At 41.4% G+C, this 27,962-nt stretch overlaps 1 protein-coding gene across 1 annotated transcript in view; it reads left to right on the forward strand.

Annotated features, from left to right (window-relative positions):
- SHQ1 (SHQ1, H/ACA ribonucleoprotein assembly factor) overlaps positions 1–25,859 on the forward strand; it is a 106,306-nt gene extending 80,447 nt beyond the window's left edge. Inside the window, exon 11 of the mRNA XM_065408150.1 lies at positions 25,208–25,859. Within this exon, the coding sequence (XP_065264222.1) occupies positions 25,208–25,859 (652 nt within the window). The remainder of the gene's footprint in view (positions 1–25,207) is intronic.
- Positions 25,860–27,962: the final 2,103 nt, after the last annotated feature.

Consider the following 27,962-nt stretch of genomic DNA (forward strand, 5'->3'; position numbering starts at 1 on the left):
GCCTGTGTTGTCCTAGGGAGCATTATAGATAAAAGTAACTGGAAAAAATGATCAAATTAATAATCAGTGGATATTAGGCAATTATCTCCTGTCCTGTACTATTCTGATTGCTAGAATTTGTGATGGATTCTAATTCATATAGTTAACCCGTTTGGAGGCATGTTGAACACCTGAAAAGGTGTGCAGCTGAGTAAATCCCATATGTGCACAGTACATGTGTTGCTAGCAACTAAAGTATTCCGTGTGTTGATGGCTGTGTCAGGAACACAATTTGAATTATGTCAAAAGTAGGCTTTATGTAAAAGACACGCTTCTTAGCAGCATTTTCCTTTTTCATCCTCTCATTATGATCGAAACCCACTCATTGTTACAACATAATTACCTTGTCTGAAGCCAGCAGGGAGTTGCTGCTTTATGTGAAGGGTATGGAGTTCCCTAAATAAACAGAGGATTAATTACATTCACAGCATGTCATTGAGGTGATGAGATTGATTGATTGTGATCACTCAACTTTTCTACTTTCCTGACACTAGGCTTTGTGAATTACTTCCAACTACAGACAGTGGTGTTTGTTAGAAACTGAGAGCATACTTGGAAGTTAAGAGCCCAACCTTAGGCGTAAAAGCTTTAGTCCACTGCGTTGTGTCTAGTAGAAGGAAGGTTTATATATTCCCTAAACTGCTTGTTTTTAGTTTGGTTTTAGTTGGTTTCGAGTATTTATTTTACTCCTAATTATTTCAGTGGTCAGCACCATTAAGCTCCCACATAAAACCAGTAATCAACAGGTAAAAAGTGTACACTAAAAATTGCTCCCTGAAATATACATTTGAAAATCAGACAGACAACTTGTTTCTGTATCACATTTGCCTGAATGGAAACTAGCACTGGGACTAACAAAACAGATTATGAAGTGTTATACTTCTTTTTAAGCCCCTTTTTGTTTATTTTTAAACAAATATTAATACAGTTTCACATGTCCTATTCACTTTCAAATGAACTCTCACAGGAAAATGATAAAAGACAAAAACATTATCTGTGGGTGAACACTTTTCACAAAGCCATCACTCTAGATCTGACCTATTAGTCCTCATCCTCAAAGGAAGCCTGCACAACACTTTCAAAAGAGGAGCCTGGGAGCTTAAAGTCATTACTCTGTGAGACACTAAATATCATGGGCTGAAAAGACACCTTGGATTTATGGTTTATTACAACAGTCTGTAACATATTAACCCCCTCTTTTTGTCCTATGACTCACTGCAGGTGCTAACAGGCCACTCTACCTTGAATGGTCCCTTACTACTTATGCTAGCTACTAATGCTAAACAATGTGTTCCACCTTGCATTTTGCTGTGACACTGGGGGTAACTTTTCCATACCTGAAGCAGAGCTCTATGTGGCACGAAATCTTGTCTCTCTCACCAACAGAAGTTGGTCCAATAAAAGATATTACCTCGCCCACCTTCTCTCTCTAACTTTGTTATTCTCTCTTTTTCCTACTTCTGGGATGTTCTCTGAGCCCCAATGCTGCCTAGGGAGACCAGACATCTCAATATTATCAGGTTGGTCCCGATATTAGGGGCTTTGTCTTATATAGGCAATTATCTTTTTTTAGGTGTGTGTGGGGGGGGGGGTCCAGATTTTTCACACTTGCTATTTGGTCACCCTACTACTGCCCTATGCCCATTCCTTGCTATCTTGCTTTGCGTTTCCACTTACTAAGGCTTTGTCTACACTACGCACCTTTTAGCGACATGGCTGTGCCGCTACAGCCATGCTGCTTAAAGGCGCGCAGTGTAGCCGCTGTTCGTTGGCAGGAGAGAGCACTCCTGGCAACAAAGCGCTGTTCACACCGGCGCTTTTCATTGGCAAAACTTGGCTTTCAGGGAGTGTGTTTTTTAACACATCTGAATGACAAAAGTTTTGTTGTTCAGTTGCCAGTGTAGACAAAACCTAAGCCATTTATCTTTACTGTTCTTATGGCACAGGGAACCTGAATGCAGCTTATGCAAACACCGCTTTCCTGAAATAGCGAAGCACAAGTATAAGCATTTGCAAGATCTGGGCCAGGGTGTCATAAAATGTAATGCTTTCTAAGTTTGTGAAGTATTGTACTGTGATTTTATGTGAATATTCAAAGATTTCTAAACAAGTATTTAACAATATTTTAGAAGTTATCTTTGTGGAACTATTCATCAATCTATAAGCTTTACATATTTAATAAATCTTTTACTAGTTGCTGACACTTCCTGGAAAACTTTGAAAAATGTTTTATTTAGAAACTACCCTGATCATGTCACATTTCTGTAATTCTCTTTCCTTGATGTGATTTTTAATTACTTTCAGGATATTTGATTAAAAACCAGATCTTTATTTTTTGTTTTTCTGTTTTAAATTCACCTACTTTTATTATTTATCTCTCTCATACATTTCTAATCCTCTGTTTGTGACATTGTAATAGTTCCCAGAGTGGCTAAAATGCAATGTTTCAATCACAAGATTTAGCCCTGGGCTACAATACAGAATTACTGTGGTAGAACTATGTTGCTGAGGGGTGTGAATAATCTTTCTAATCTGAGCAACATAGTTATACCCACGTATGCACCAGCGTAGACACCATTATGTCAGCGGGAGAGCTTCTCCCACCAACATAGCTATTGTCTCTCACGGAGGTGCAGTTATTAAGCCAACAGGAGAGCTCTCTCCCGTCGACGTAGAGTGTCTTCCCCAGAAGCGCTACAGCCGTGCAGCTGGGCTGCTATAAATTTGTAGAGTAGACCTGCTCTTAGTTACCCTACAGCGGCACAGCGATGGAAGAGGTTCTTCCGTCGACCTAGCAGTGTCCGCACCAGAGCTTAGATCGGCTTGGTTACATCACACAGGAAACTTTGCCCAGCTCCGAGAGATGTAGTTAAACCGACCTACCTTTGTACTGCAGACCAATCCTATAACTTAATGGGAGGTATGAACAGTGCAATCCTGTTTGCCAGGACACTTCTGTAGTACTATAGAAAAGAGAAGCGAAATTCAGAAAGTAGGATTTACAGGTAAAATTGTTTTTGAACATGATTTTGAGAGGCTGAGGGAACTGGGATTGTTGAGTCTCCAGAAGAGAAGAATGAGGGGGGATTTGATAGCAGCCTTCAACTACCTGAAGGGGGGTTCCAAAGAGGATGGAACTCGGCTGTTCTCAATGGTGGCAGATGACAGAACAAGGAGCAATGGTCTCAAGTTGCAGTGGGGGAGGTCTAGGTTGGATATTAGGAAACACTATTTCACTAGGAGGGTGGTGAAGCACTGGAATGCGTTACCTAGGGAGGTGGTGGAGTCTCCTTCCTTGGAGGTTTTTAAGGCCCGGCTTGACAAAGCCCTGGCTGGGATGATTTAGTTGGGAATTGGTCCTGCTTTGAGCAGGGGGTTGGACTAGATGACCTCCTGAGGTCCCTTCCAACCCTGATATTCTATGATTCTATGACTGTGAGTGCTCCACTTCAGGTGCACACGTGCCTGTGATCAGAGACTGTAGCAGTGCCCATTTTGTCCGCACGTGCACCCTAGCTAGCCTCATGCCCTGTACAGAGGATATATGTAGGGCGCAATGTCTGATGAACCGCCCTCAGTTCCTTCTCAGACGCCTTGACCTGAGATGGAGCATCTTGTGGTGCCCGCTTCGTAGCTGTTTTCCCTTAGGGAATAGCTTTCTAGCTTAACATTTGTTGCTTACGTTTTAATTAGCCCTTTTCGTTTCTACTAGTTATAGTAGTTTTTGTAATTTTTGTTTGGGGGGGACTTCAAGATCTACCTCTCCTGACATCTTTTCTGAGAGACAAAGTCCAAGATGCAAGCAGACTTGTCACTCTGCATTCCTCCTGGTATGACCAATCTTGGTGCCTCCCCTCCTTTTCCTTATGGCCCCACCCAATGGCCATATTGGCAGCTGGGGGCTGCTTATCAACTACAGTTCTCCAGAGCACCCAACTACTCCCCTGGAGAGTGCCAGAGGCAGCAATCACCTACTCCTCCTGTTCCTCCACATCTGTCTCCAACTCAGGAGTGATCTTTTGAGCAACAGGAGAAAAGGGCTGATGAAGAATCTACACCACAAACTAACATCTTCTCACACCGTGAGATGGTGATGTCTCTTCCTCTCTCATATGTGGACGGTTGTAAGCAGTTCCAGGAACTTATGAAGAGGATCACTTTGGAGGAGGAGAACCATGAGACCCAGCATAAATTTTGGGCATTCTCCATATTGCCACCTCAGGTCAGGTAGCCTTGCCTATAAATAAGGCTTTACTTGAACCTGCCAAACAATCCGGTAAACCCCAGCCTCCAGACCTTCAACTTGTAAAAGAGCAGATAAATTCGGAACTTTAGCAGGAAGATAATACTTTTTATGTTCACACACCCAGCACCTAATTCCTTGGTCATCAATGCTATGCACGAGCATAGTTGGCAATGCCATTCTAAGGCCACCTTTCATGATAAAAACCAAAAACACCAAGATCTTTGGTCACAAAAGTTACTCATCAGTGCCATTGTTGTTTAAAATCTCCAGCTATCAAGCTCTGATCACAAACTATGACCATACCAACTACAGGAAGTGTAACTCTTCTATTGACTATCTGCTTCAAGAACATGGAGTGCAATTCCAGGAGATCATCTCAGAGGGTCAGTTATTAGCAAGGACTTTGTTAAGGCCTTCCTGGATGCGACTGTCACTGCAGCTCACTCTATATCTACAGCGATTATCATACACCGTGCCTCCTGGCTGCAATCATCAGGAACCCTGAGAAGAGGTCCAGAATATTGTTGAGGACATTGCTTTTGATAGGCTCAGTCTCTTTGGTGAGTCTCCCCAATGAATCCTTTCACTCTCTCAATGATTTGAAGATGGCTTTTATGGATATCTACATGTCTGCGAATAAAAGGAGATTCAACAGATAACAGATGGTGCAGAGTTCCTGCCCAGCCCAATTTCCAGCCTATCATAGACCTTAGGAATCACATAAGAAGAGATCTGGGTTCCAGAAGAGAACAGCATCTGCCACCACAATGACTGCTGCTACTCAGCCACCTTTGTCATATAAGTGTCAGTTTTGATGCTTTGGTTGAGGGGCAAGAACTGTCCCGCCTTCTGGATCTAAAGCTGCATTATCCTGCTGCATCTGTCATCACTCTTTTACCCCCACCCTTTGGAGATAGTCTCTTCCATTTTTGACTGTATGGGAGCAGATTACTTTAAACAGTTGAGTTCTGGAGGTCATAACACTGGGCTATTCCATTGGTATCCTCTCCCTTCCTCTTCTAGGAGCTCATCGAATGAACATCTGCTGAGACAAGAATTCCTATCCTTTCTTCGCATAGGAGTTATAGAACCAGTACCTGCCCAATTCAGAGGGAAGGGGTTCTAGTCCAAGTACTTTCTGGTTCCCAAGAAAAAGATTGGGTGGAGACCAACCTTAGATCTCAGGTTGTTGAATGCTTTCACCAAAACACAGAAGTTCAGGATGGTGATGCTCACAGCTATAATATCGTCTCTGGATCTGAGGGGCTGGTTTGCAGCCCTTGACCTACAAGAGAGATATTTTCACTTTGTGATGCATCCATCTCACAAGAGGTTTCTGTGTTTTGTGATTAGCCAGGAGCACTTTCAATATCAAGTGTTTCCCTTTATACTCTCTGCTACCCCAAGTTTTTATGAAGGTTCTGGCAGTGGTAGCCACTCAACTGCATCAATTGGGAGTAATTGTCTGCTCTTGTGCTCCCACAACAAAGTTCATTCCGCAGTAGGGAAAGCTATGATGCTGTTTTACAAGCTAGGATTTTAACTCAACAGAGAAAAGTTTACTTTGACACTTCTTCAGCAAATATCGTTTAGAGGAGCCACATTAGGTGCCACAACGTCCAGAGTTTACCTACCAATAGACAGATGTATGATGCTAATTAACCTGATTTCACAGGTTCAAATAAGCCCACAGACAATAGCCAGGACATGTTTGCTGCTTCCAGGTCACATGGCATCCTGCACCTTTGTTGCACTTCACAGGTTGCAACTGTGCTGCTTCTAAGGATGGCTGAGACCTGTTTACACCTCCAGCAAACTCAGTCTGAACAAATTAGTGTTGCTCCTCATCAGGTTCGAGAGTCGCTCATTTGTGTGTTGTATACCTATTTGCATACTGAGCGAGGTGTGACTTGAGTGATTGCGAAATCGACAAGAGAGGAAATATACAGGAGAAAACTAACAGCAGGGGAATGTCCCATTTATGAATAAAGACAAAGGATTGGTCTGGTATCGCTGAGTGCAAAAAGACACAGTGAATCCTTCACCTAGGAGGGAAACTGACAACGTGTTTGTCTCATGAAAGGAAGGTCACAGCCTGATTGAAAAGCGCTGCAAGGATTTTGGGTGAGCAATACTATACAAGACATGAGAGTAACTTGTTAATTAAGTCTGGGCTCTAGAATGCTTGTTATGATTTTATTTTATATGTAACCATTTGTTTCCAGTACTTTTACTTGCTACTACTTGAATATCTATGGTTTCTTAAATAAACCTATACTTGATTTCACCATAAACAAATTTAAGTCCCGTGAGTTAAGTGGAGGGGTGATCTGGGGTGAAACTGGTAAGCTGCTGTGTACTGCTTCTTTGAAAGCAGCAGATTGGTGAATACTTAGAGTATCCAGTGGGTCAGAGGTTAGATGATTTAGGGAGATTGTCGGAGAGCTCGAGGGTTCCAGGGTGCCTATCACTAATCTGTAGAGCAATGGTCCCCAAACTTTTAAGGGTCATGCCTCTCTTATCCCTGTCTGCGCCCCAGCCCCTGTCTTCCCCCCCAGCCCAGCCAGGAGTGGGGCTGTGGCTCCCAGGGCGAGAGGTCGGACACGGACAGGAGTAAGGGGGCCGCAGCTGGGGGTGGGTCTGTGGCCAAGAGCGGGGCCAGGGCTGGGAACAGAGCTATGGCCCGGGGCTGAGGCTGGGGTCAGGAGTGGGAGTGGAGCCACATCCGGGCTGCTGTGGGGGCCGGAAGCCAGGCCCATGGCTGGGGGCAGCTCTGCTCCAGGCCCTGTCTCTAGCCTTGGCCCTGGGCTGCAAACGGAGCCACAGCTGGGCCACAGTGGGGGCTGACAGCTGGGCCCGTGGCTGGGTGCGGCTCTGCTCCCAGCCCTGCCCCCAGACTCGGCCCTGGGCCAGGAATGGTACCACGGCCAGGGGATGGGGATGGGGACAGGGTCGGAGCTGCAGTCGGGACTGTGGACAAGTGCAGAATTGCACCGAGGCTGGGGTCAGGGCCAGGAGCAGAGCTGGGGGCGGGTGGGGTTGGGTGACCGCGCCACCCCGAATGTTCCCCTGTGCCCCCCCTCAGGGGGGTGCGCCCTCCAGTTTGGGGACCTCTGCTGTAGAGTGACAGCGGGACCTGTGAAGCCTTGAGGGGAGTGCTTGGGTTGCCTGTGGCCAGTGAAGTTGGGGAGCTGACCCACATCAGGTGCAGAAAAGGCTGTCTTGTGTTAAAAGCAGGTGGTAGCGAGGTGCCTCACAACCCTGGGTATCCACAGGAACCATCATAGAGGTCTCCTGTACGAGAGAGATTCAAGAGGTTTTGTTTAATATCAGAAAAGTGTCAACTGGAAAAACCTCTCTGCAGAAATGGAAGAGATTCCATCATTGGTGTAGCCAGTGGCACTTGTCCCCATTCGATCCTTCTCTTTCAGGCATTTTGGATTACCTATTCAGTTTGATGATATTGGGTCTCACTCTGAGCTCTATTAAAGTTCATTTAGCAGCTGTCACAGCTTTCCATTCCCCCGTTGAGGGATTTTCAGTGTTTGTTATCCCCACCATTTCCAATTTCACTGAAGGGTTAGTTAACCTTTTTTCCAAATTCGGGGAACCCACTTCTTCATAGGACTTGAATTTGCTTCTCTGTTTTCTGAGGAAGCCTTCCTTTGAGCCACTAGCTAAGTGTTGCTTTCTGCACTTTTCTGTAAAGATTTTATTTTTAGAAGCTATCACTTCTGGGAGAATTGGTGAGCTAGGAGCCTTAATGGCCGATCTCCCCTACATAGTTTTCTGTAAAGAAAAGATACGTCTCTGGCCAAATCCCTGGTTTTTAGTGAGGGTGACCTTAGACTTTCATATCAATCATGGTGGTGTTGGCTTTTTAATTGGACAGGGCTAAGCCCTTTAGGCCCCTTTTTTCACAGACAGAATTAAAGGGGCCTCTGTTTCTATACAAAAACTCTCCAAGTGGGTTTCTGGTTGTATCATCTCCTTCTATGAGGTCACATGTTAAGATTCGGGACCATATCCTGGAAAACCATGACTCTAAAAAGGACTTAGAGGTCTTGGTAGATAACCTGCTGAACAGGCGCTCTTACTGCAATGCTGTAGAGGGTGAATGCACTAGTTGGGTATGTAAGCAGGGGAACATCAGGTAAGGATAGGAAGGTGGTATTACCTGTTTATATGGCATTATTGAAACCATTATTAAAATACTGTTCTAGTCCTGGTGTCTACAATTCAAAAAGGATATTAAAAAATTGGAAAAGATTCAGGAAAAAACTACAAGAATGATTAGAGATCTGGAAAACACATGAACTAAAAAGGTTCAATGGTTTATGGAAGAGAAGTTAGAGGTGACTTGGTCATGTTCTGCAAGTACCTACATGCCAAAGAAGTTTCTGATAGTAGAAGGCTCTTCAATATAGTCGAAAAAGGCACAACAAGATCCAGTGGTTGGAAACTGACGATACGCACCTTATCTCCTCTGAATTCGTCTGTTTTTAACAGTGAGGGTAATTAACTACTGGAGCAATCTACCTAGGGACATGGTAAATTCTCTATCATTTGCAGTCTATAAGTCAAGACCAAATATCTTTCTAAAAAATATGCTGTAGCTCAAACAGAAGTTATGGGCTTGATGTAGAAATTATTGGGGTGAGGTCCTTTGGCTTGTGTTATTCAGGAGGTCAGACTAGATAATCATTTGTCCCTAGGTCCCCTCTGGCCTTAAAAACCTCTGAAAGTGTTATCACTTTCTCCAGAGAAGAAAACTTAGACAGAGAACGGATAAGTGACTTGTCAAATGTCCCACTGAAAGCTAGTGCCTATATTGGGAATAGAACCTGGTCTTTTGACTCAAATTGCTATGACTTAACTACTAGATCGTGGGGCCCTGATTTAAAAACAGTAGCTAACAAGTTGTGTGCACTTCCATAAGCTTTTGTCTCATCTGTCATTGTTGCAATGCCTGTCCTTTCATGTTTTCCCTTTTTTAATGTAATCTTGAAATACCATACTTCATGTAGATTGTATCCTCTTTAAAACCCATACCTGTCACAGTAAGTACATCTAGGGTTCTTTATAAATAATACTTCCCATGTAATCTAGAATACTGACTAGAGTCGAGGCTTCAAGTAACAACCTATTTGCGCTGCAGGCTTGTAAAAGTGACAAATAGTTGGAAACTCCTCTTTATACATGTTTTAGCAAACCCTGTAAAACATTGCTTTTTAATAAGGGATTTAATCTCTCTTCCCAGCTGCTGGCTGCAGTTGCCTTTGATGTTTTTCCTTTCTCATTTCTGTTTTTTTCTTTATTCCGTCACTTTTCTCTAGCTCGTATTCCTCCCAGGCAGTGTCTGAATGCACCTTGCCATGGGTAAATGGAGGGAAGAAGAAAGCCGACTTCTCTCCCCTCAGGCTTGGGCTTTGATTTTCCAAAGTTGCGAGGAGGCAGTTCCTGTTTGCCTTCAGAGGGCTCAAAGCTTTGGGTCGTGTCTTTTCAGTCAGCACATCTCTGCTGACTCTCCTGTTTTGACTACAGGAATGATGAGCCTGTGTAGTTGTTGCCTTTTTAAGCAGGTGGAGTGTGCAGCTGTGATCAAAGGGGGAAGCTGTTCTGCAGGCAGATAACATCTTCCTTTTCTGTTTTCAACTTTGTCAGTAGCTGGCTTGGTCTCTCCCTTTGGCAGTGATTCCACCATAAACCACAAGTGCGAACGAGGATGGAGTGAGAGGAGGAAAAGGGTGAAAGTTCTCTATTAATAATGTGCTGAGATGATGATTTGCAGTTTGTGGCCTAACGCCTATTAGCCACTATTCCCTGGGGACTCCCTCTCTCAACAATTACTGCTCTAGGTCAGCTGCATCGAGTGTGGGCCAGCAGCTGTAGGTGTAAACACGAGATGGCCAGCAAATTCCCCTGTTATGGTCAGCCAGCAAGGGAACAGACCATCAACCATTTTAGGTGCAAAAGAGTATGATGATTATTCATTATTTGTATTACTGTAGCACCTAGGCGCCCTAGTCATGGACCAGGACCCCATTGTGCTAGGTGCTGTACAAACACAGATCAAAAAGACAGTAGCTAGCTATGCTGTTTAGGCTGTTCTGAGATGGGAATGGATGGACTCCTCCCCTCTACCAGGGATTGGTAAACTGGTAAAGTTTGGCACACCTCCATTTTAAATGTGCATGTTGCTGAAGAATCCAGGGTAACAGGTTGTGAAGGATGGAGGCTTTTTTCCTTTGTCAGGATTAAAGGTAGTAGTAGCAGTCAGGCAGAACTATTAGTCATAACTTCACTAGCATTTTTCTGGGATTGAAATGTACGCTTCCTTTGGATGCCTTTGGTCTCCTGGTACAGCACCCACATTACATACCATACTGTGTTAGGAGTGCTATGTCATAAAAAAGAACACCAGAGATACAAGGTGGAGACCAAAGCCTATATAAAGATGGCTCAAGAGATGTAGAAGGGATTGTGGGTTGCTGTCTGCCGTACTTATACTTAATACATTTTAATATATGGATACATTTTATTTCCCCTTATGGGAAAATCCAAGTAATGAAACTAAGATGTTACATCTTAAAGCTTTATCCTTGCTTAATATTTATAAACGTGCTTTGGCTAAAGCTTAGTCTTTAGAGTTGGTGTGAAAGGAGCACTGTAGAATTTCAGAATTACCATTGAGGGAGACAACAAGCATTTGAGACAACCAGGCAAACTCTTTAACACGAAACAACGCTACTGAATAGAAGCAATGGTACTGCATTTCAGATTTTGTTTTGCAAAGTTTGGTGCGCTGAGCCACCAGTTTGTTTACAGTACTGCCAGTTAGACTGTAACAAGTACACTTCCTTTTCTCTGCCTTCCTTGTCGTCGCCCTCTTAATTTCAGAGCCAGTTTATGCTCCCTTGGAAACGGAACTTTCAAAACAGAAGCCAGGTCTTGTGCCCCTCAGGGTCAGTGGATTCTTCCACTTTAGTCAGTTTTTCATATTAAAAGGGGCAAGTTCAGTTCCCATTTTCTAAAGCCAGATGATTGGTTCTTGCTTTGAAAAGGAATCTCCTTTAATCTAAACTGTTTAAAATTATGGAACACAGCCCTCCATGTACAGGGAGAGAAGTTAATCCTCTAGGTGTCTTTTTGAACACGATGCTCCAGTTTATATTGTTTCTCTTTTGGATCTCCTAGTTTTATAGTAGAAGAAGTGGGTTGAAGCATACTCTCCTGTAGCTCTAAGGGCTATTCTCAAGGAAACAATTAAAAAACATAAGCCCCATTCATAGGAGATGATGGGAAGGATGAAAGTTTACCAGTCTCTGCTCCCTGCAGTCACAGGAAATTTATATTGGCTAGGCCTATGTTATTCTAACAGCTGATACTACCAGAGGAAGCTCAAAACTCCAATTACTGGGAATGAATTACTACCTGCCCATAAAGGTGGTGATTGGTATAACCCTAGTTCATATGAACAAATATTGCAGTATGCATGTCATGTTTATGCTCTTCTGTCTTTTTCTTCTACTGCAGATAATGTAGTAAATAGTGTAAACTTTAGTTCAGTTTTCGTTTCAGCTACAATTTTATAATCTTTAAAAAACCTACCTTCTCTCTTGAACTCACTGATAAGATTTAGTAGGATGTTTTGGTTTGGGTTTTTTGGTTTGGGTAGGCTGTTTTGGTTTTTGGTTTTTTTTTATGGTCAATAAAAATATTATGTATTTGTTTCTGACTTATTATGAAAAATGTGTAATAAATATGTAAAACACATATTATTTGTGTTTATAATATCAGCCTTTAGCCATATCACCCCATTCTGTGATCCTGTCAGATCTCACAAGCTAAGTAGACTCATAGTAGGTCTCTACTTGGATGGGAGATCTCTGGGGAACAGATTTAGTAAGAACTGCTGGAAGCGGTGTTGGTGATTCAGTAAATGCTACCATTTTCTCTTTGTCAGTATTTTTTTGGTGTGCTAGAGGGCGTTGTGCTGTTGGACATGCCATGTTTCAGGGAGGATGTAAAACAGATCGTGCCCCCCCGTGTTCATTAAAGAACAACTGTTATTCTTTGTAAGCTAGTGATATAATTGTGTCTTTAGCACATTCCAACTCAGTAATTACATTCTGCCTACTTAAAAGTTTCAACTCCAGTTTCAGTTGGCTGTTTTGGGGTTCTTTGGCCTCCGTTTGTGTACTGTTGTGCTCTGTTAAATATTAGACATGTTTCTTGCTAGAGGTGGCTATATTCCCAGCAATGGATAAAATGAAACCTAGATATAGTTTGTGCTGGTATATCATTTTGTTTTGTAGAATACTTTGGGATGAAAAGAACTATATAAATGTAAGATCATATCATGTTCACAATATCAATAACGTTATAGCCATGCAAAGTGGTTGATTCAGATTATCTATAAACATTTCCAGTACAGATTCACAGGCTGCCTAATGTGATTTTTGTATTTCAGAGCAAACAAGCTAAATATACAGAATTTATAGGTCCTAATAAGCAATATAGGGCATATTTGTTGGCTAAGGGCTGGTCTACACTGGGGGGAGGGGGTTGGATCTAAGATACTCAACTTCAGCTATGAGAATAACGTAGCTGAAGTTGACGCATCTTAGATCGATTTACCTTGGCTCCTCACGGCATGGGATCGACGGCCGCAGCTCCCCCGTCGACTCCGCTTCCGCTTCTCGCTGTGGTGGAGTTCCGGAGTCAACGGGGAGCGCGTTCGGGGATCGATTTATCGCGTCTAAACGAGACACGATAAATCGATCCCCGATAGATCAATTACTACCCTCCGATCCGGCGGGTAGTGAAGACGTACCCTTAATGCTGTGCTTACTCTTTTTAAACCATTTGATTAGAGTGCCAGTGGCTGAGTATAAGGGCTTGTCTACACTTACATTTTATAGCGCTCTAACTTGCTGGCTCAGGGGGGTGAAAAATCACCCCCCTGAGCGCAGCAAGTTTGAGCGCTTTAAAGCCTAGTTTGGACAGGCTCCGAGCGCTGCAAGCCACGCTCGGAGCTATTCCCCTCGTGGAGGTGGATCACCAGGAGGTGGATCACCGCACGTGGCCACACTCACACTTCAGTGTGCTCCTGCGGCAGCACTTTGAAGTTTCTAGTGTAGACATAGCCTTTCTTGAAGGACTAATTACTTGAAATTGTAAAGAGCAGCATGGAAAGATGGCCTCTTATGTAAAAGGCATATGCCAAAAGGTATAATTGAGTCAAAGGTTTATCTCCAGCAATATTTTTAAGTTTTTTATTTTTTGTAACCCAGTGCTTTATAAAGAATAAGATCAGCAAATGGATGGTGTCTGAAGGTTGATGTTTCTTGTTGTTATAGTTCAATGTTCATTTGTAAGGATTTTTTTCTGAAAATTTACCCTGCAGTAATCGCCATTGTTGGCCTATTTATGCTTTTTCGTCCGTATTAATGAAGGGTCTACTTTTGCATGCCATCATCATCAACACTTATATTTCATTTTAATAGTACCTGATCAAGCCTGCTCTTTTTACTATCATTTTACGTCTGTATTTTATTGAAATCTAATTGAGCTCTTTCAGTGTCTTTCAGTTCTGTATCTCAATAATTAAATCAATGTTGATTTTCCTTTCCCAGCAGCTTGGAACTGTTTTTCCAGATTTGGAGGGAACTTTTACTGTTTCAGTTTAATTTCTAAGGACAGTATACTATTCTTAATCTATCATCCCCTTTGTCTTTTAAGTAGGCTTGGAGTGTTGAGTACTTCTTTCTAGATGTCAAAATATGCCATTGTAGTAACTTATAGTATTGCCCCAGGGGGCCAGCTTTTCATTATCAGCTTCAAGGGATGTTCCCAGAAGAACAGTATGATATCTTCCAATCACAGTTTTGGCTGCTGAAGCACCTATGTCGTACTTGATGAAAGGTGTCATCCAAATTTTAGATTGACAACTAATTTATTTTCCTTTCAAATACCTATGGCTATTTTGCCATCTGTTTCATTTAAGAATCAAATTCCCTTCTGGCCCTTTCCTCCCATGATAACATGGTCAACTATAACTTTGCCTGAGCCTTCTGTTTCAGAGGAGCCCAGCTATGAGATGTCTTGCCATATGCAAATTAATTTTCGTCAAAGTTCCTGTGCGAAATTAATGTCGACATTGTCTCATTCTCCCTAAGAGTATAAACCTAGACAATGGCAGGCTGGCTCCTTTGAGAGCCAGGTTCTTGGGAACAGGAAATAATAGTGCAAAGAGGCCGACCCTTTGCAGATGCGCTGAGATCTGTTTGACTTCTATTCATCATTGATGATTCATGTAGAAACATACATGATCCTACTGCTGTCTGTGCTCTACCTGTGTGGTGGCTAAGCAAATAACTTCATTGTCCTTTATAGGTTGATTTGTTATTTCATCATCTTTCCCAAACACTAAATTTACACACTCTCATCTCACCTTCCTTATGCCACAGGGACAAACGTATCACTAAAAACATGACTGGAACCACTGAGAGAATAATATTAAGACTGGAAGAGGCTTAAGATGTATGATGTGTCTACTCAAGGAATAATGGGGCAGTGGTGAGCAATGCAGCTTGGTATGATTCTGAACTGATTCCAGGCCTGACAAGCTCACTAATCTGCCATCGACTCTTTTATCTATCTATCGAAGCAGATATGGTGTGCTCACTTCCGTAGTGCATGGAAGTCTGAACTGTAACAGGCCGTACCAAGAGCAGCAATTTGTCTTCACCCCGTTTTTCACTAAACCTCAGTAACTTGTACAATAATGGTGTAAAACTTGGGTGATTGGAAATGCCCTGCAATCCAGGACGCACATCGCCTTTAGCTTGATAATGCAGCTACTTCACTCTAAGGTGAATCTCATGAGTCCAGATCCCCCGTAGAGTGGAGATAAGTTAAATAACTGCCCTTGGAAAATCAGTCAGCTATACTGATGGGCACAGCGTGATGTCATGTTGTATTTGAATGCACATCGAGGCATTGCAGGCTTGCCATGCGGGATGGCTGCTTAGCAATGTGACACACTCATTTTCCCAGATGGTGGAACCCTGGGAAACTATATGACGAAGCCTCTACCCAGGGACAGTCTGCCACATCTGTGAGGCTTGCCTGCCTTTTCTTTAAACATTTAAAATGCAGGTTTAAATTTCGGGCTTAATTTAAAATAGGGCTCATCTGCCCTACAAAACCAACTGAGTTAGGGGTTTCCCAGTTAGGGGTTTCCTACTCCAGGCACAACACAATTAAAACCTGTTGTATAGATTCAACCTGTTGCATTATTTGTAACAGGACCACATAATGAAATATAGCCAAGGCTTCAGTCTGATTATTAAACCTTGGTTACAGCCTAGTCAGGTCCCGTCCACACAACAGGTTAAACCATGCTGCACCCGGGATTGGGGGTAACATTGTTGCAACTAGATCCCCTGGCTTGGTTGTTTTTGTAATGTAGTTAGGCTCTTTCTCCAGTGAAAGCAGAAGAAAGTGGGAAATAGTAGCAGAATCAGACTAATGTTACAGAATTTGTCCAGAATATTAGGAAACATAGATGTAAAATCACATTAGCCATGTGATTTGTGCGATCCAACATGACAGCATCCACGCACCACACAGCAACTCAGTGTGACTTAGCAAGCATAGGTAGTAAGAATGCACTGTTGTGCTCACCTGTGATATGGTAGCACCCTGTTAAATAGAGAGATCTGAAGATTGTATTACTGTATAATGGTTCTCTAAACAAATACTCACTGTTGTAATGGTTATTGTTTTGTCCCTGATATTTGGATGGCACGGATTTGTAAACCTGTTAAAACTACCTCAGTAAATGAATAGCTATAAAAAAAAGCACTGTTGCTTTATGCATGTATTGTGCCATCCCGTGCCGTTATGGCTAATTTACAATGTAAACTTCTCAGGGTAGTGAACTGTCTTTTTATATATCTGTAAAATGCCATGCCAAACGTACGCTGCAGTAGAATAATCTTTTTGTGTGTGTGGGTTTTTTTAAACCATTAAGGTGTCGCTTTTATCTGCACATGAAGAAGTTTTATTCTGTTTCATTTAGTAGCAAAATGTCACTGAGCTATGCATTCAAAGCCTGATGTACCAACCTGGCCATTGTGTTTATTATACACACAGGTGTAAATATTCCACACGGTAATTTAGCTGGGTAACTCCCATGGTGATGATGTAAGTTACATGGTTAAATGTCCATGCATTATATAGGACAGTGGTTCTCAAAGTCGGTCCGTCCTTGTTCAGGGAAAGCCCCTGGCGGGCCAGGCCGGTTTGTTTACCTGCCGCATCCACAGGTTTGGCCAATCACGGCTCCCACTGACCGCGGTTCGCCGCTCCAGGCCAATGGGGGCTGCGGGAAGCAGCATGGGCTGAGGGATGTGCTGGCCGCCGCTTCCCGCAGCCCCCATTGGCCTGGAGCGGCGAACCGCGGCCAGTGGGAACCGTGATTGGCCAAACCTGCGGATGCGGCAGGTAAACAAACCGGCCTGGCCCGCCAGGGGCTTTCCCTGAACAAGCGGCGGACCGGCTTTGAGAACCACTGATATAGAATATTTATTGCTAACTGATTTTTCAACTCTTTCAGGTAGTTTTGCTACTTGGGCTAAATCACTAAACCAAGAGTGTTGCTACACAGGGCAATCTACCACAAGGACCGAAAGGCCTGCTCCAATAGTTCCTGTGTTCTTTTAGTTTTTCCTATGTAGTGTTATTTCTGGTTGGTGGATATGTTACTCAGAAAGGCAGGTTGTGCATCATTTTACTTTTATTTTGCTGCAAATTAATATCTAGGAAAAACTACGAACAAGGGATTCCCAGGCAGGATGGATGCCCCAAATTATGCATGTATTCTTTATATTTAATATCTAGGCTCACTTTGTAGGAGTTGTCTTCTCCCTGCCTCCCTACAGAACTTATCTTCAACAACTATAACCCTCCAGATCATTCCCCCTCCAAAAATATGATAAAAATAATCTCCATAAAACAGGCAGGTGCTTTGCCAGCAACTTTGGGGGAGGAGACCTGGGCAGCTCACTCCCCTGGATGTGGCTAAGGAGGACAACTGTATGGGGCACTAGGTTCCAAGTGCCCTTTAACTCCCCAAGCCACATCAGCTGCAAGAGACAGAACAGAAGCTGTTGGAGCAAAGTCAGCCTCTGGGAGCAGTATTAGCTGCAGTGAGGCAATGGGTATCTTTAAATCCCCTTTACTCCAGTCATATGAGCAGACTGCACCTTAATTGGAACATTGAGACATTTCGTTTCTGTCTGCTTATTGGTGCTTTGCTTCAGGCTCCTCCTTCCCCCTCCATTATTGCCCTCCTGTTGTTGGCCTCACTCACTCTGCTCCCCATATCCCTCTCCATCCTTTTCTCTCTTCTCCTCTCAACATTCTTTTCCTTTCCCTACATCTTTACTTACTTACTTGTGTGCTGTATTGATTTCCCCCACACTCACCTGTTTTTGTCTTTTTAGTAGATAAGCTGTGTGCGGCAGAGTCACTTGCTTCATGCATATTTGGAAAGCACCTAGCACATCAAAGCTGTTTTATAATGTAATGATGATAATACTGCAGCGTTGTCTTCCAGTTGTTACGTCAGGTGTATGGACAAGACCTGTGAGGTCTCTGCTGTCTATTTATCAACGCTGTACATTAAATAAAACGTGCCTATTATCAATTTAACCTGCAGTTAAAAACATTTTCCCAATGCAATTGGCGTCTTGACAACTAATAATTACCATGTGTAATGCTTTAAATATCTATTATGCATGTTTATGTAGGATCACTATTACCATAATAAGATATTATTACCACAAATGTGCATACTGAATGAACATATCTTCAAGTAATCACGAGATTTCATTAATCATTATTGAAGAATTAAAATATTTGTTACTTTAATCTTAAATACTATTCTAAAGGTCTTGGAAACAGCAGGGCATGTTTACCAGATCCCTAAACTCTGCACTATATCCCCCATTCTGTTCATGACTTATGGTCACTTCTGTTCTCTGGGCTATTGTTTTAACCTGTACAATTTATCAAACTAAATCCACAGTCTCGCTTGGGAAAGTGTCCTGTGCTGTGATTTCTGCAGTGTGGTTTAGCTGTCTTCCACTGAGTCAGGTTTCTAGTACACCTCTACCCTGATATAACGTGGCCCTCGGGAGCCAAAAAATCTCACCGCCTTATAGGTGAGACCGCTTTATATCGGGTTTGGTCTGGTACGGTGTACCGACTCGGACCGGCTTCCCCGGTGGTGATTTAAAGGGCCCGGTGCTCCAGTCGCTGCGGGGAGCCCCAGGCCCTTTAAATCCCCGCCGGAACTCCAGCAGCGGGGCTTGGGTGGGGATTTAAAGGGCCTGGGGCTCCACACGAATTCGGATATAATGCGGTAAAGCAGCGGGGCTTGGGTGGCGCTTTAAAGGGCCCGGGACTCCCCGCTGCTTTACCATGTTATATCCGAATTCGTGTTATATCGGGTCGCGTTCTATCGGGATAGAGGTGTACTGCCATGCTCTCTCTCTAGCTGGATTCCTGAGATTCAATTCTCCTTGCTAGTGGATTGTTTCCTTAAAAATAAAATGAATTGACAGTTCCTAATTGACATGTGTGTGCCAACAACTACTTAGTTCCGTTTATCTCTTAAATAGAAGAGAGAAACTTTTTTCCCTGATGGCAGCTGCATAACTAACCATCAGATTTTTACTTGCCTTAATTCTTCTACAATTCAGATAATGTATATACAGTAATATCTTAGTAGATTATTTGCTTCTTGGTTCTTCAGCTATGCTCAGAATTTGGGATCTTTCTATAGGATATTTTTCCTTTTAAAGAATATCCAGAATAAAGGAAATATTCTTAGATAGATGAGACCTACTTTTGCTTTACGAACTTTAAATGCAGGTTGGGTTTGTCTTTGTTGGCTGAGGAGTTACATTATTTCCTTTCCATATTATCAGGAGTCATTCTCTTTCTCTCTCTCCTCTTCTTCCCCCAAAAGGCACCCTTTCTATCACAAATCCAGAATCTAACTAACTAGTTGTCACTGTTGAAAATCATCTGTTCACATTGTTCTTTATGTTTTGAGCTTGGGATTCTTCAGGTCAGTGAAAGTGATTACACAATTGCTTTAGCAAAAGGACTTTAAAAGGTGAAAATTAAAAAAAAAAAAAAACTTTTTGTCAGAAAGTTTGTGTGTTTTTATGTGATGATAGCTAAGAAAGTGTGCTTGTGAAAAATGTCCTAGAGTCCTTAAATACAGTATAGACAATAGAGTTTTTGCAGTCTATACAACAGTACAAAAAATATAGATCTGAGAAACTCCCTAAATAACATTTATGGAATCTGCTTCTTAAAAATATAGGAAGTTCTTGTTTTTCTTGATACCTCCTTTCCAACCTATCTCAAATATCAAGCATGCAGCTGATGAAGTCAGCCTATTCCTGATTCAGATGCATTGTCATCAGGTGTTTCTGTACTGCTTCTGTTCATTGTTCTGTTTTAATCTACCATTCATAAAACAAAGACAATAGCGTGCAAAAAAATCAAGTTTAAATAATGCTAACATTGCAGCACGATCAATCAATTGCAGGGAAGATTTAAACTGAACCTACACAGGAAAAATAGCCATTGTGCTTTTTTTATGCTGCTTTATGATATATAAAGAAGGCCTGAAAGTGGGAAGTGGTTTCTGCTTGTTTTTTACAATTAGAAAGTTCAGCTTTGTACACTCCAGTTTTCCTGGAAGAGACTATGGACGACTGGAGCACTCCTAGGAGTAAGACATTACATGCACCAAGAAAATGAAATCTGAGTAACTGAAAGGAAGAGGGATTTTTCAGACTGTAGAAAATCTATTGAACTCAAATATCTGACACAGTTGGGAGGAAAGAATCTTTTAGTCCTTAAGTGAGTGCTAAACAAACTCCTATTCCAGATCTCAGGCCCTCTTCCAGAAAAAGGGGGAAGACAAGACAAGCAGGGGAAAAGCCCTTCTTTGTACATGATATAAAGAAGGGGGGGAAGGCACAAACCCATTTTTTCATTTGCAGGCCACGCTGTGGTAAAGCTGATAGTCATCCCACTTAGTTTGTACCACAGGGCTCTTAGATACATCTCCAGTGTCATTTAATCGCGTGAGTTGCTGCATTTAGCAGAACAAGAATAGGATGCCAGTATGAACTCTGATTTTCCTTGCTTTTGTGTGATTACACATCATGCACGTTAGTAGATGTGGGGTTCTGAAATGCATGCAGTCCAACAACAAGAAAAATGTTATTCCTTGGGCTATTCCTCGGGCTATTCCTCAGGTATGTTAGGGCAATTTTGCAGCACTCCACCAGCACAAAGCTGTCCTAACAATGCTAAAATTACTGCCGCTCTAGGATCCCCCTATGTATAGGGATCACTAAGTATCAAAGAGTCTCCATAGTGCAGATGCTACTATCCCCTTACTGAAGCCAAGGTGGCTCTGCACCCTCATGATCCCTGCCTGCCATAAGAGCCCTTTGGGGTTGCTGGCAGTCAACAGAACTTAGAACAGCCCCTAGGCTGCTGCAAATGGGCCCAGGATTAGGGGACAGTAGCTTAAAGTCTGCACCCGCATCGACCTTGTCCTGAGCTGCGCCAAGAACTTCTTGACCACAGCTCAGGAACTGAGCCCTTGTGTTTATCTGCCGTAAGCATTCCAACGGCTCCACAGAACCATGCACATAAAGAGTTACAGTAAGTCAACCGCATAGTTCAGGAGGGGACAGGTGAAATTGTTGGTCTTTGGAGAGCATTTCCTAATCTAGTCGGAGTACTCATAACTGCTTTATTTTTTTAATAGAAAGTATTGGGGTCCATTGTGTCATTTTTATCTCCTTTCCCTTGTAGCACATGATGCAGGTGGAGAACATGTCATCTCTCAGCAACTTTGGTAAAACTTTCAATGTGAAGGGTTAGTACGGATCTTTTAGCAACAGCTATGCAATGGAAATCAGTTAAATTCATTACATTACTATTGAAGTAGATTAGTTCATAGGAATTAAACCAAGGCTGTCAGAGAGTGAGTATATTTTCTGTTGCAGTCTTGTACCTATCCTGTAGGAGAGTATTTATTCCTTCCTGACCTGCCCCTGTCAGTCACCAACTCTTTCATAAGTGGACTCACTGTTTAGTATGTACTTGTACCTGCGTAAAGAGTGGCGGGGACAAGTATTTGCTGCTTCAGAGAAATAAACCCTTTCTTTATAGCCATAGTATTACATTTTTGTTAAGTAGCATAATGCAAATGAAGGAGCCAAAACATATTACCATATATTTTCTTCTTGAACTCTGAGCTTTAGATACTCTGGGGCACAGATAATTATTATGTATTAATAATAAAATTTATGGAGTGTTGTAAATTTATCTGGCCCTCTACAAACTTAAATACGACATATTTCATCCATAAAGAGCCAGCAGTCTTGGGAGTTGAGAGAAGGGAGGGTGTGGAGAATATTAAAAAGGAGGGAGGTGGGATTGTTTGGCGAGGAGGGTTTAAGGAGTGATTTGAAGGGGCTGTGGAGGAGGTGCACTTGGCAGGGAAGAATTTGGATGATAGAAACCAGAAAGTGAAGAATGGGAAGACGAGAGGAAGTACAAAGAATATTGGGAAGAAGGGCTTGAAGAAATGAGAGAAGAGAAATATGGGGATAAGATTATATAGGGCATTGCATGTGACAACAGCTGTCTTGAATTTTATGCAGTAAGAGAGGAAGGAGGGGCTGTCATGCCTGGAGTTGAAGAACAGTCAGCAGAGAGAAAAACATTCCTCCTTTTAGCATCAGTCATGGTTACTGTGCAACTAAAAGACAGTATGTTTGAAAGTTATAAAGGGAACTTTTTGCACAATGTACATTTAGTTTGTGCACGCAGACTATCATTGAGGCCAAGAGTTTAGTAACATTTGAAAAAGGATTGCATTTTTATATGGTTACCAAGAATATGTAGCATTTTTTTTTTTAAAAATGGAGATCCGGAAGGGATATAAAACCTCATTCCTCAGGGCATAAACCAATCTCTCAATAGTGGGGTCAGGAAATAAACCAGGTGGGCAGGTTATCTCATTACAGTCTACTTGCAGGGCGTTTTGCACCTTCTGGTGGAGCAATTGGTACTGTTCACTGGCAGAAACAGGATAGATGGACCCTTGATCGGATCCACTCTGGCAGTTCCTATGATCCTGTGTAACTTTGTACTTTTAAGGAAAATGCAAGTTGCTGAAGATGATTTGGGGGAAATGTTATGACTGAACAGCACTGGGATTATTTAATGAAGTAAATTAGTATATTAAATAGTTGATGAAAATTTTGGATAATGTGCATCAGGCGTTACATAGAGAAGTGTGTGGCTTATTTGTGAGCTTCTGTAAGTGCTTTTTAATTGTTTTTAAACTTTTATGTGGTTTGGATTACTCTCCATAAACATGAATTTCTGAGTTCTTTGGTTTGAATGGAGAAAGTTAACAAATAATCCGTTTCAATCCAAGATTTGTTTTTAAACGCTACACTGTCTCTGTAAGAATGTGTAAGAAGCTGCATTAAATTCCCCTTCCCCCACCTTTTAAATAAAATTCCTTTAGGAGAAAAAAATTGCACAGTCTATGTTATACTGAGTAATTATCCCCCCTGGGAAGCAGAATATAAAGATCTTTAAAGTCATTCAACTGAGAGAACAAGCGCTTTAACTTTTGCCTTGCAGGAGTTATGTATTACATTATCAGCTGCTTGCTCCAGTGTCAGTGTGTCATGCCTTGCAGGTTAGCAGGTTTTGGCAGAGGAAATGAAACCCAGTCAGTTACTGCAGGATTTATAGTAGACCTGCTGTTGCAGGAAGTGGTGAAAAGTTGATTGATAGTCTGAGGCAAAACTCTACAGTAAGAAACAGGATGTATGTTTGCTATTTATACCTGGTTTTCTTTTTTCCCACATTTCAAGACATTCTCTTACTTTTTGTTCTCTCTGTTTATAAATTTATGGCACAGTTTTCTGGTAAAGCATGTGCTGAATTTCAAATACTTGAAGAAATTTTTACGGCTACAGCTGTACTAAATGAGCGTGCTAAGCCTGAAAGTTGACCTACCATGTCTGTTGTCCCCTATTGTAGGCCTTACCTAAAGGGTCTAGCAGTTTTTTTGTTTAGTTTGTTCTTAGGTACAATACTAAATAAATTTAAAATAAATCTACTACTGTTTTATTCTGCAACACGTCCTAAAACAAGTTCACAGGTGCTGCTATGATAGGAGAGAGAACACACATATATGAAATAGGGCCCATAATAAGTTACATGGTTGCAGCGTGTTTTTCTTTTAAATTTTACATAGCAGGAAAGATCATTTTTGGAAAACTTAGTTTGAGATCATTGTCATCTGATCAGTTCTTAAATCTACATTTTTGGCGTTGTTGCTTTTTTAAAGTAAAATGAATTATTTTTGGCTTAATGAACATTTATTTGCTAAATGTATGGCTCAAAATAGACCGATAGGCAAATGTTTTCCCAAAGATTGTATTTTTAACTTACCATTTAAAAAAAAAAACTGGTCTAAACCTTACCACTTTAGGTTTTCATATCAGTAAGCCTTGTTTTTGTAACTCAACATATTTTCTTACTCCTAACATAAATATTTATTTGGCACGTATCAGCAGTTCAGCCGAGGGAAGGTGTAAGACTCATTAAAGATGAGACGGGAAGATTTGTCGTCTTAAAGAGGTGGGTTTTAAGAAATTAGAGAGGGAAGGGGAAAGAAGACGGGATTAGAAGAATGATGGTAGAAAGGAAGCATTGAGAATACAGTATATGAAATTATTTCTGTTCAGGATTGAATGAACCTAGGGTGAATAATGTTTAGAGTAAAGTGGTGAGACTTGCACAGAGGAGATACACATTTGTAACAGAGATGTAGGAGATTTCTCTTAGCCATAAAATCTGTGTCCTGCTTTCATTCTTTTTTTTTTTTGTATTTTGCAAATTTCCCATTTTCTGTGCATTTAAATGGATTAAATTTAATACAATTACTTTGTCTTCACAAATTATGTCATTCAGTTGAACAAAACCAAGTCCAGTACCACCTTTCCCAGGTTTGTTAACATTGCTGTTTTGGAGGTGCTCATTTACTAGGGAAGTATGTTAACTGACAGTAATTTGTGTCCATTAGGATAAGAATGAAATGGTAATAAGAGGTTGGTAAATATGTAATATAATTCTGAAGGCATCAGATAACTAAGGGGCATTAAAGGGGAAAAATAGGAGTTTAAAAATAGTGCAAGTAGCCCAATGAGAAGAACCTGACAAAATATATTCTGTAAATATACTGTATTTTTGGTAATACTGCGAGAAAATTGTCTTACCCTATTTACATTTGGGGTACGACAAAGCCAATTGACTTAGTCCCCTCTGGAGTCATGCCTTACCAGGCTGCTTCAAACCAGCTAATGACAGCCCCTTGGGTAGCCAAACGCTGCAGTTTTACAACATTAAAAATAGATACTATCTCTGCAGAGATTTCCTGTTGCTTCGTCATCATAGTTGCAGTTGGTGTTTCTCATTACAGTGCATCTCCAAAGTTTATAAAGAAGTGTGTGCTTTCTTCTGAAAAATTCACTGTAAATTTGCTGAGGTGACGATTTACGTAGCTGCTTTTCTAGCCTTGTGGGAGTGAATCAGTTCAAGTGAATAAGGGATCATTTTTATCTTTGTTTCCTGTATCTTTTCTGTTACCATTCTGTAACTGAAGAAGGAAGTTGTTTGCAAACAAAATGAATAACAAAAATGTTTAGCTCCCTGCTACTTATTATCAAATGGGAAATATATTGTTTCTAGAGTTTAACAATGTGTTCTGTTCTTTTTTTTTTAAAGGTCAAAAAAGTTGGCAGCACTTGCTGAATCCTTACAGAAAGCCAAACTAACTAAGGCCCATTTAGGGTTTGAACTAGAAGAGCTGGAATCAGCTGCACTTCTGGTACAAGAGGAAGAAAGTGAGTTAAAAGCTGTCAGCGCTGTTTCCAAGCAACAGCTGCCTTCCTCTGAATTGGAGACAAGTGACTCTGAAGAATCAAGCAGTACTTCATCATCTGAGACAGAAAGCTCTGATTCAGATGAACAAGAGTCCTCAACCAGTGAAGATGGGAAAATAAATTCTCTACAAGGCACACTCCAAGAGGAGAGGACAGCCCCACTTATTGACTGCAATGGATTAGGGCGAGACACAGACACTTTGACGTTAGATGTTAGTAATGAAAAATCGAAGGCTTCTTTACAATCTACATCTGTTCCTGGAAAACTGATAGAGGAATTAGGAAAGAAAATGCAGACTGCAATTAGGCTTTCAGAACAGCCTGAAGAATTGGCTACTGCGAGCTACACAGTTTTGCAAGAGAAAGGAGCAAATTATGCAGTTGAACCCCAAAGACTTTCTGAGGATCCACGTAGAAAAGAAAATTTCTTGGAGGTTTCCCCAAAGAAAAACCTACTGCTGTTTGTTGACAGCACAAATGAAGATGAAGACTAAACAAGCGTGTTAGGAAAAACTCTGACCCTTTACGTAATACAGCTCATTGCTATAATGTGATATTGTTCTTACATCTAATGTGCGCAAAAAGGAGGTGATATTTTTCCTGGGGTTTTTTTTCACCCTGTTGACAGTTCTTAAACACAAGACTGCTTTGAAGGGAATCAACAAGGCTTTCTCAAACCCTCATAATTAGATATATTTTGTACATCAGTGATTCATCAGAAAGTAAAATTTTGATCCCCAAATGCAGGAATCTGTAACTTCAGTAAATACTTTCAGGAACAGTTTTCATTAAGGTTAGTAATGGAATGAAGAGAGAGAATGAAATATAACTGAAAATAGTTGTACCATCAGTTAACTGCCTCAACTGATGACATCTTCTTGATAAATACCCCAGTATATTCATGATTTTTTTAATGACATTTTACTACATTATTGGATTTCAAATATTTTATTACTGATTTTTCTGCTTTAAAAAGAATGATGAATGTCATAAAAATTCAAGCAGCGCTGGTAGTTTTTGTTTGTAGATCCAAATAAATGTTCCTCACCTTTTTGTTAGTACAAAATAAAGGGAGTTTCTTTATTGTGAGGTCCAAGCAATGCTATGTATAACTTCTGTTTCTACAGTCCTGTTATAAATTGTTCTTTACCACTTTCAGCATTTGTTTATTTTACTGTGCTGTCCATTTTTTGAAATGTTTCTAGGTTGTCTCCTTTTCAAAAATGAAAAAATCTTGTTTTGTATTACTATTCCAGGGCTGTTTCTGGCCCCACTGAGGTGGGGAGACAATGTGGTCTACTGCTCTGAGCACAAGAATGAAAGCCAGGAACTCACAATTTCTAGTCCCAGCTCTGCCACTGATTTACTCTGTGTCTTTGAAAAAAGTCACTTAACCTCTCTATGCCTCATTTTCTCCATCAGTAAAATATGAATAATACTTGCCTATCTCAAGGTGGTGTTGTGAGAATATTAATTAATATGCTCATGGTAATAGTGAAGAGTCTAATATTTTACAAATGAAATGCCATATTTCCAGGCAGGTATGACTTACCCATAAAAGGTTGCTTCAGGATGAAAGGTAGCTTGAATGGTTTCTTGCTTTCGTGTGTGTGTGAGAGAGAGAGAGAGAGAGAGAGAGAGAGGTGTGGGTGTGTGTTATTAATATTAAAATCCAATTTTTGGGGAATGAAAAAACAAATTTAAATTTGGCAGAGTTTCTGGTAGTTTGTCATTGGTAAGTGACAGTTCTTGAAAAGGGATGGTTATTGCATAGCGGATGGTGCCGTGCTGTCATTGGAACAGGGTAACAGATTGGTGATGAGGAACACAAGGATTTATGTGCTTTCATGGGAACTGTGAAACTCCAGCACATCTCAAATTTAGTCTTCCCACACTTACTTTTCGACCTTCACTTACAATTACAAAAGCATATAGGAAGTCACAATTTAAAAACATTAAATTCTTCACCCTTGTTGCAATAGTCCCCGCATCTCTAAAGTCAGCAGGCTCGCTCTGTGCCAACACATGCTCCAGTTTCACCTCTGTTGGTAGGAACTGCAGCCCTCACCCTACCGATACTGAATTTATAATCCTAGGTGCTTGTGAGTCACTTCACCGCTACTTGTTTTCTCCTCTTCCTGTAAGGGTGGAACCTTCCTCATCTTACAATTAAGCATTTCTTTCTCTCCCTACTAACAATTAAATCCAAAATGTAGCTGGTATAAGCAAGATGCATTTGAGAATGACAGAGAGAAAACAGGTAGAAAGAAAGGGTGAATGTTGAAACTTACTAGAAACAGGGTGCAGAAAGCTGAACTAATATGGGTTGGGAAATGCAGGTTGCAAAAGTTAAAGGGTACACATCAGAGTCCACGTCTGCCACTTTCATTTTTTGTTTTCTCTCTCCCCCATTTTGTGGCAGGCTGCCAAGGAGAGCTGGTTTGCCAGTTCTCCTCTAGGAACTGGCTACCTCTTTTATCGTGAAATGAATCTCTTTGTTCCAAAGGGTACAAAGGTGGCTAAGGACATTACACCAATCTGCCTTTGTCCAGGCACATGAGAGCTTGACCTTTTCCCACTACTCCCCAGGGAACCTT

Source organism: Emys orbicularis, chromosome 7, assembly GCF_028017835.1.
Source record: "Emys orbicularis isolate rEmyOrb1 chromosome 7, rEmyOrb1.hap1, whole genome shotgun sequence".
NCBI lineage: Eukaryota > Metazoa > Chordata > Testudines > Emydidae > Emys > Emys orbicularis.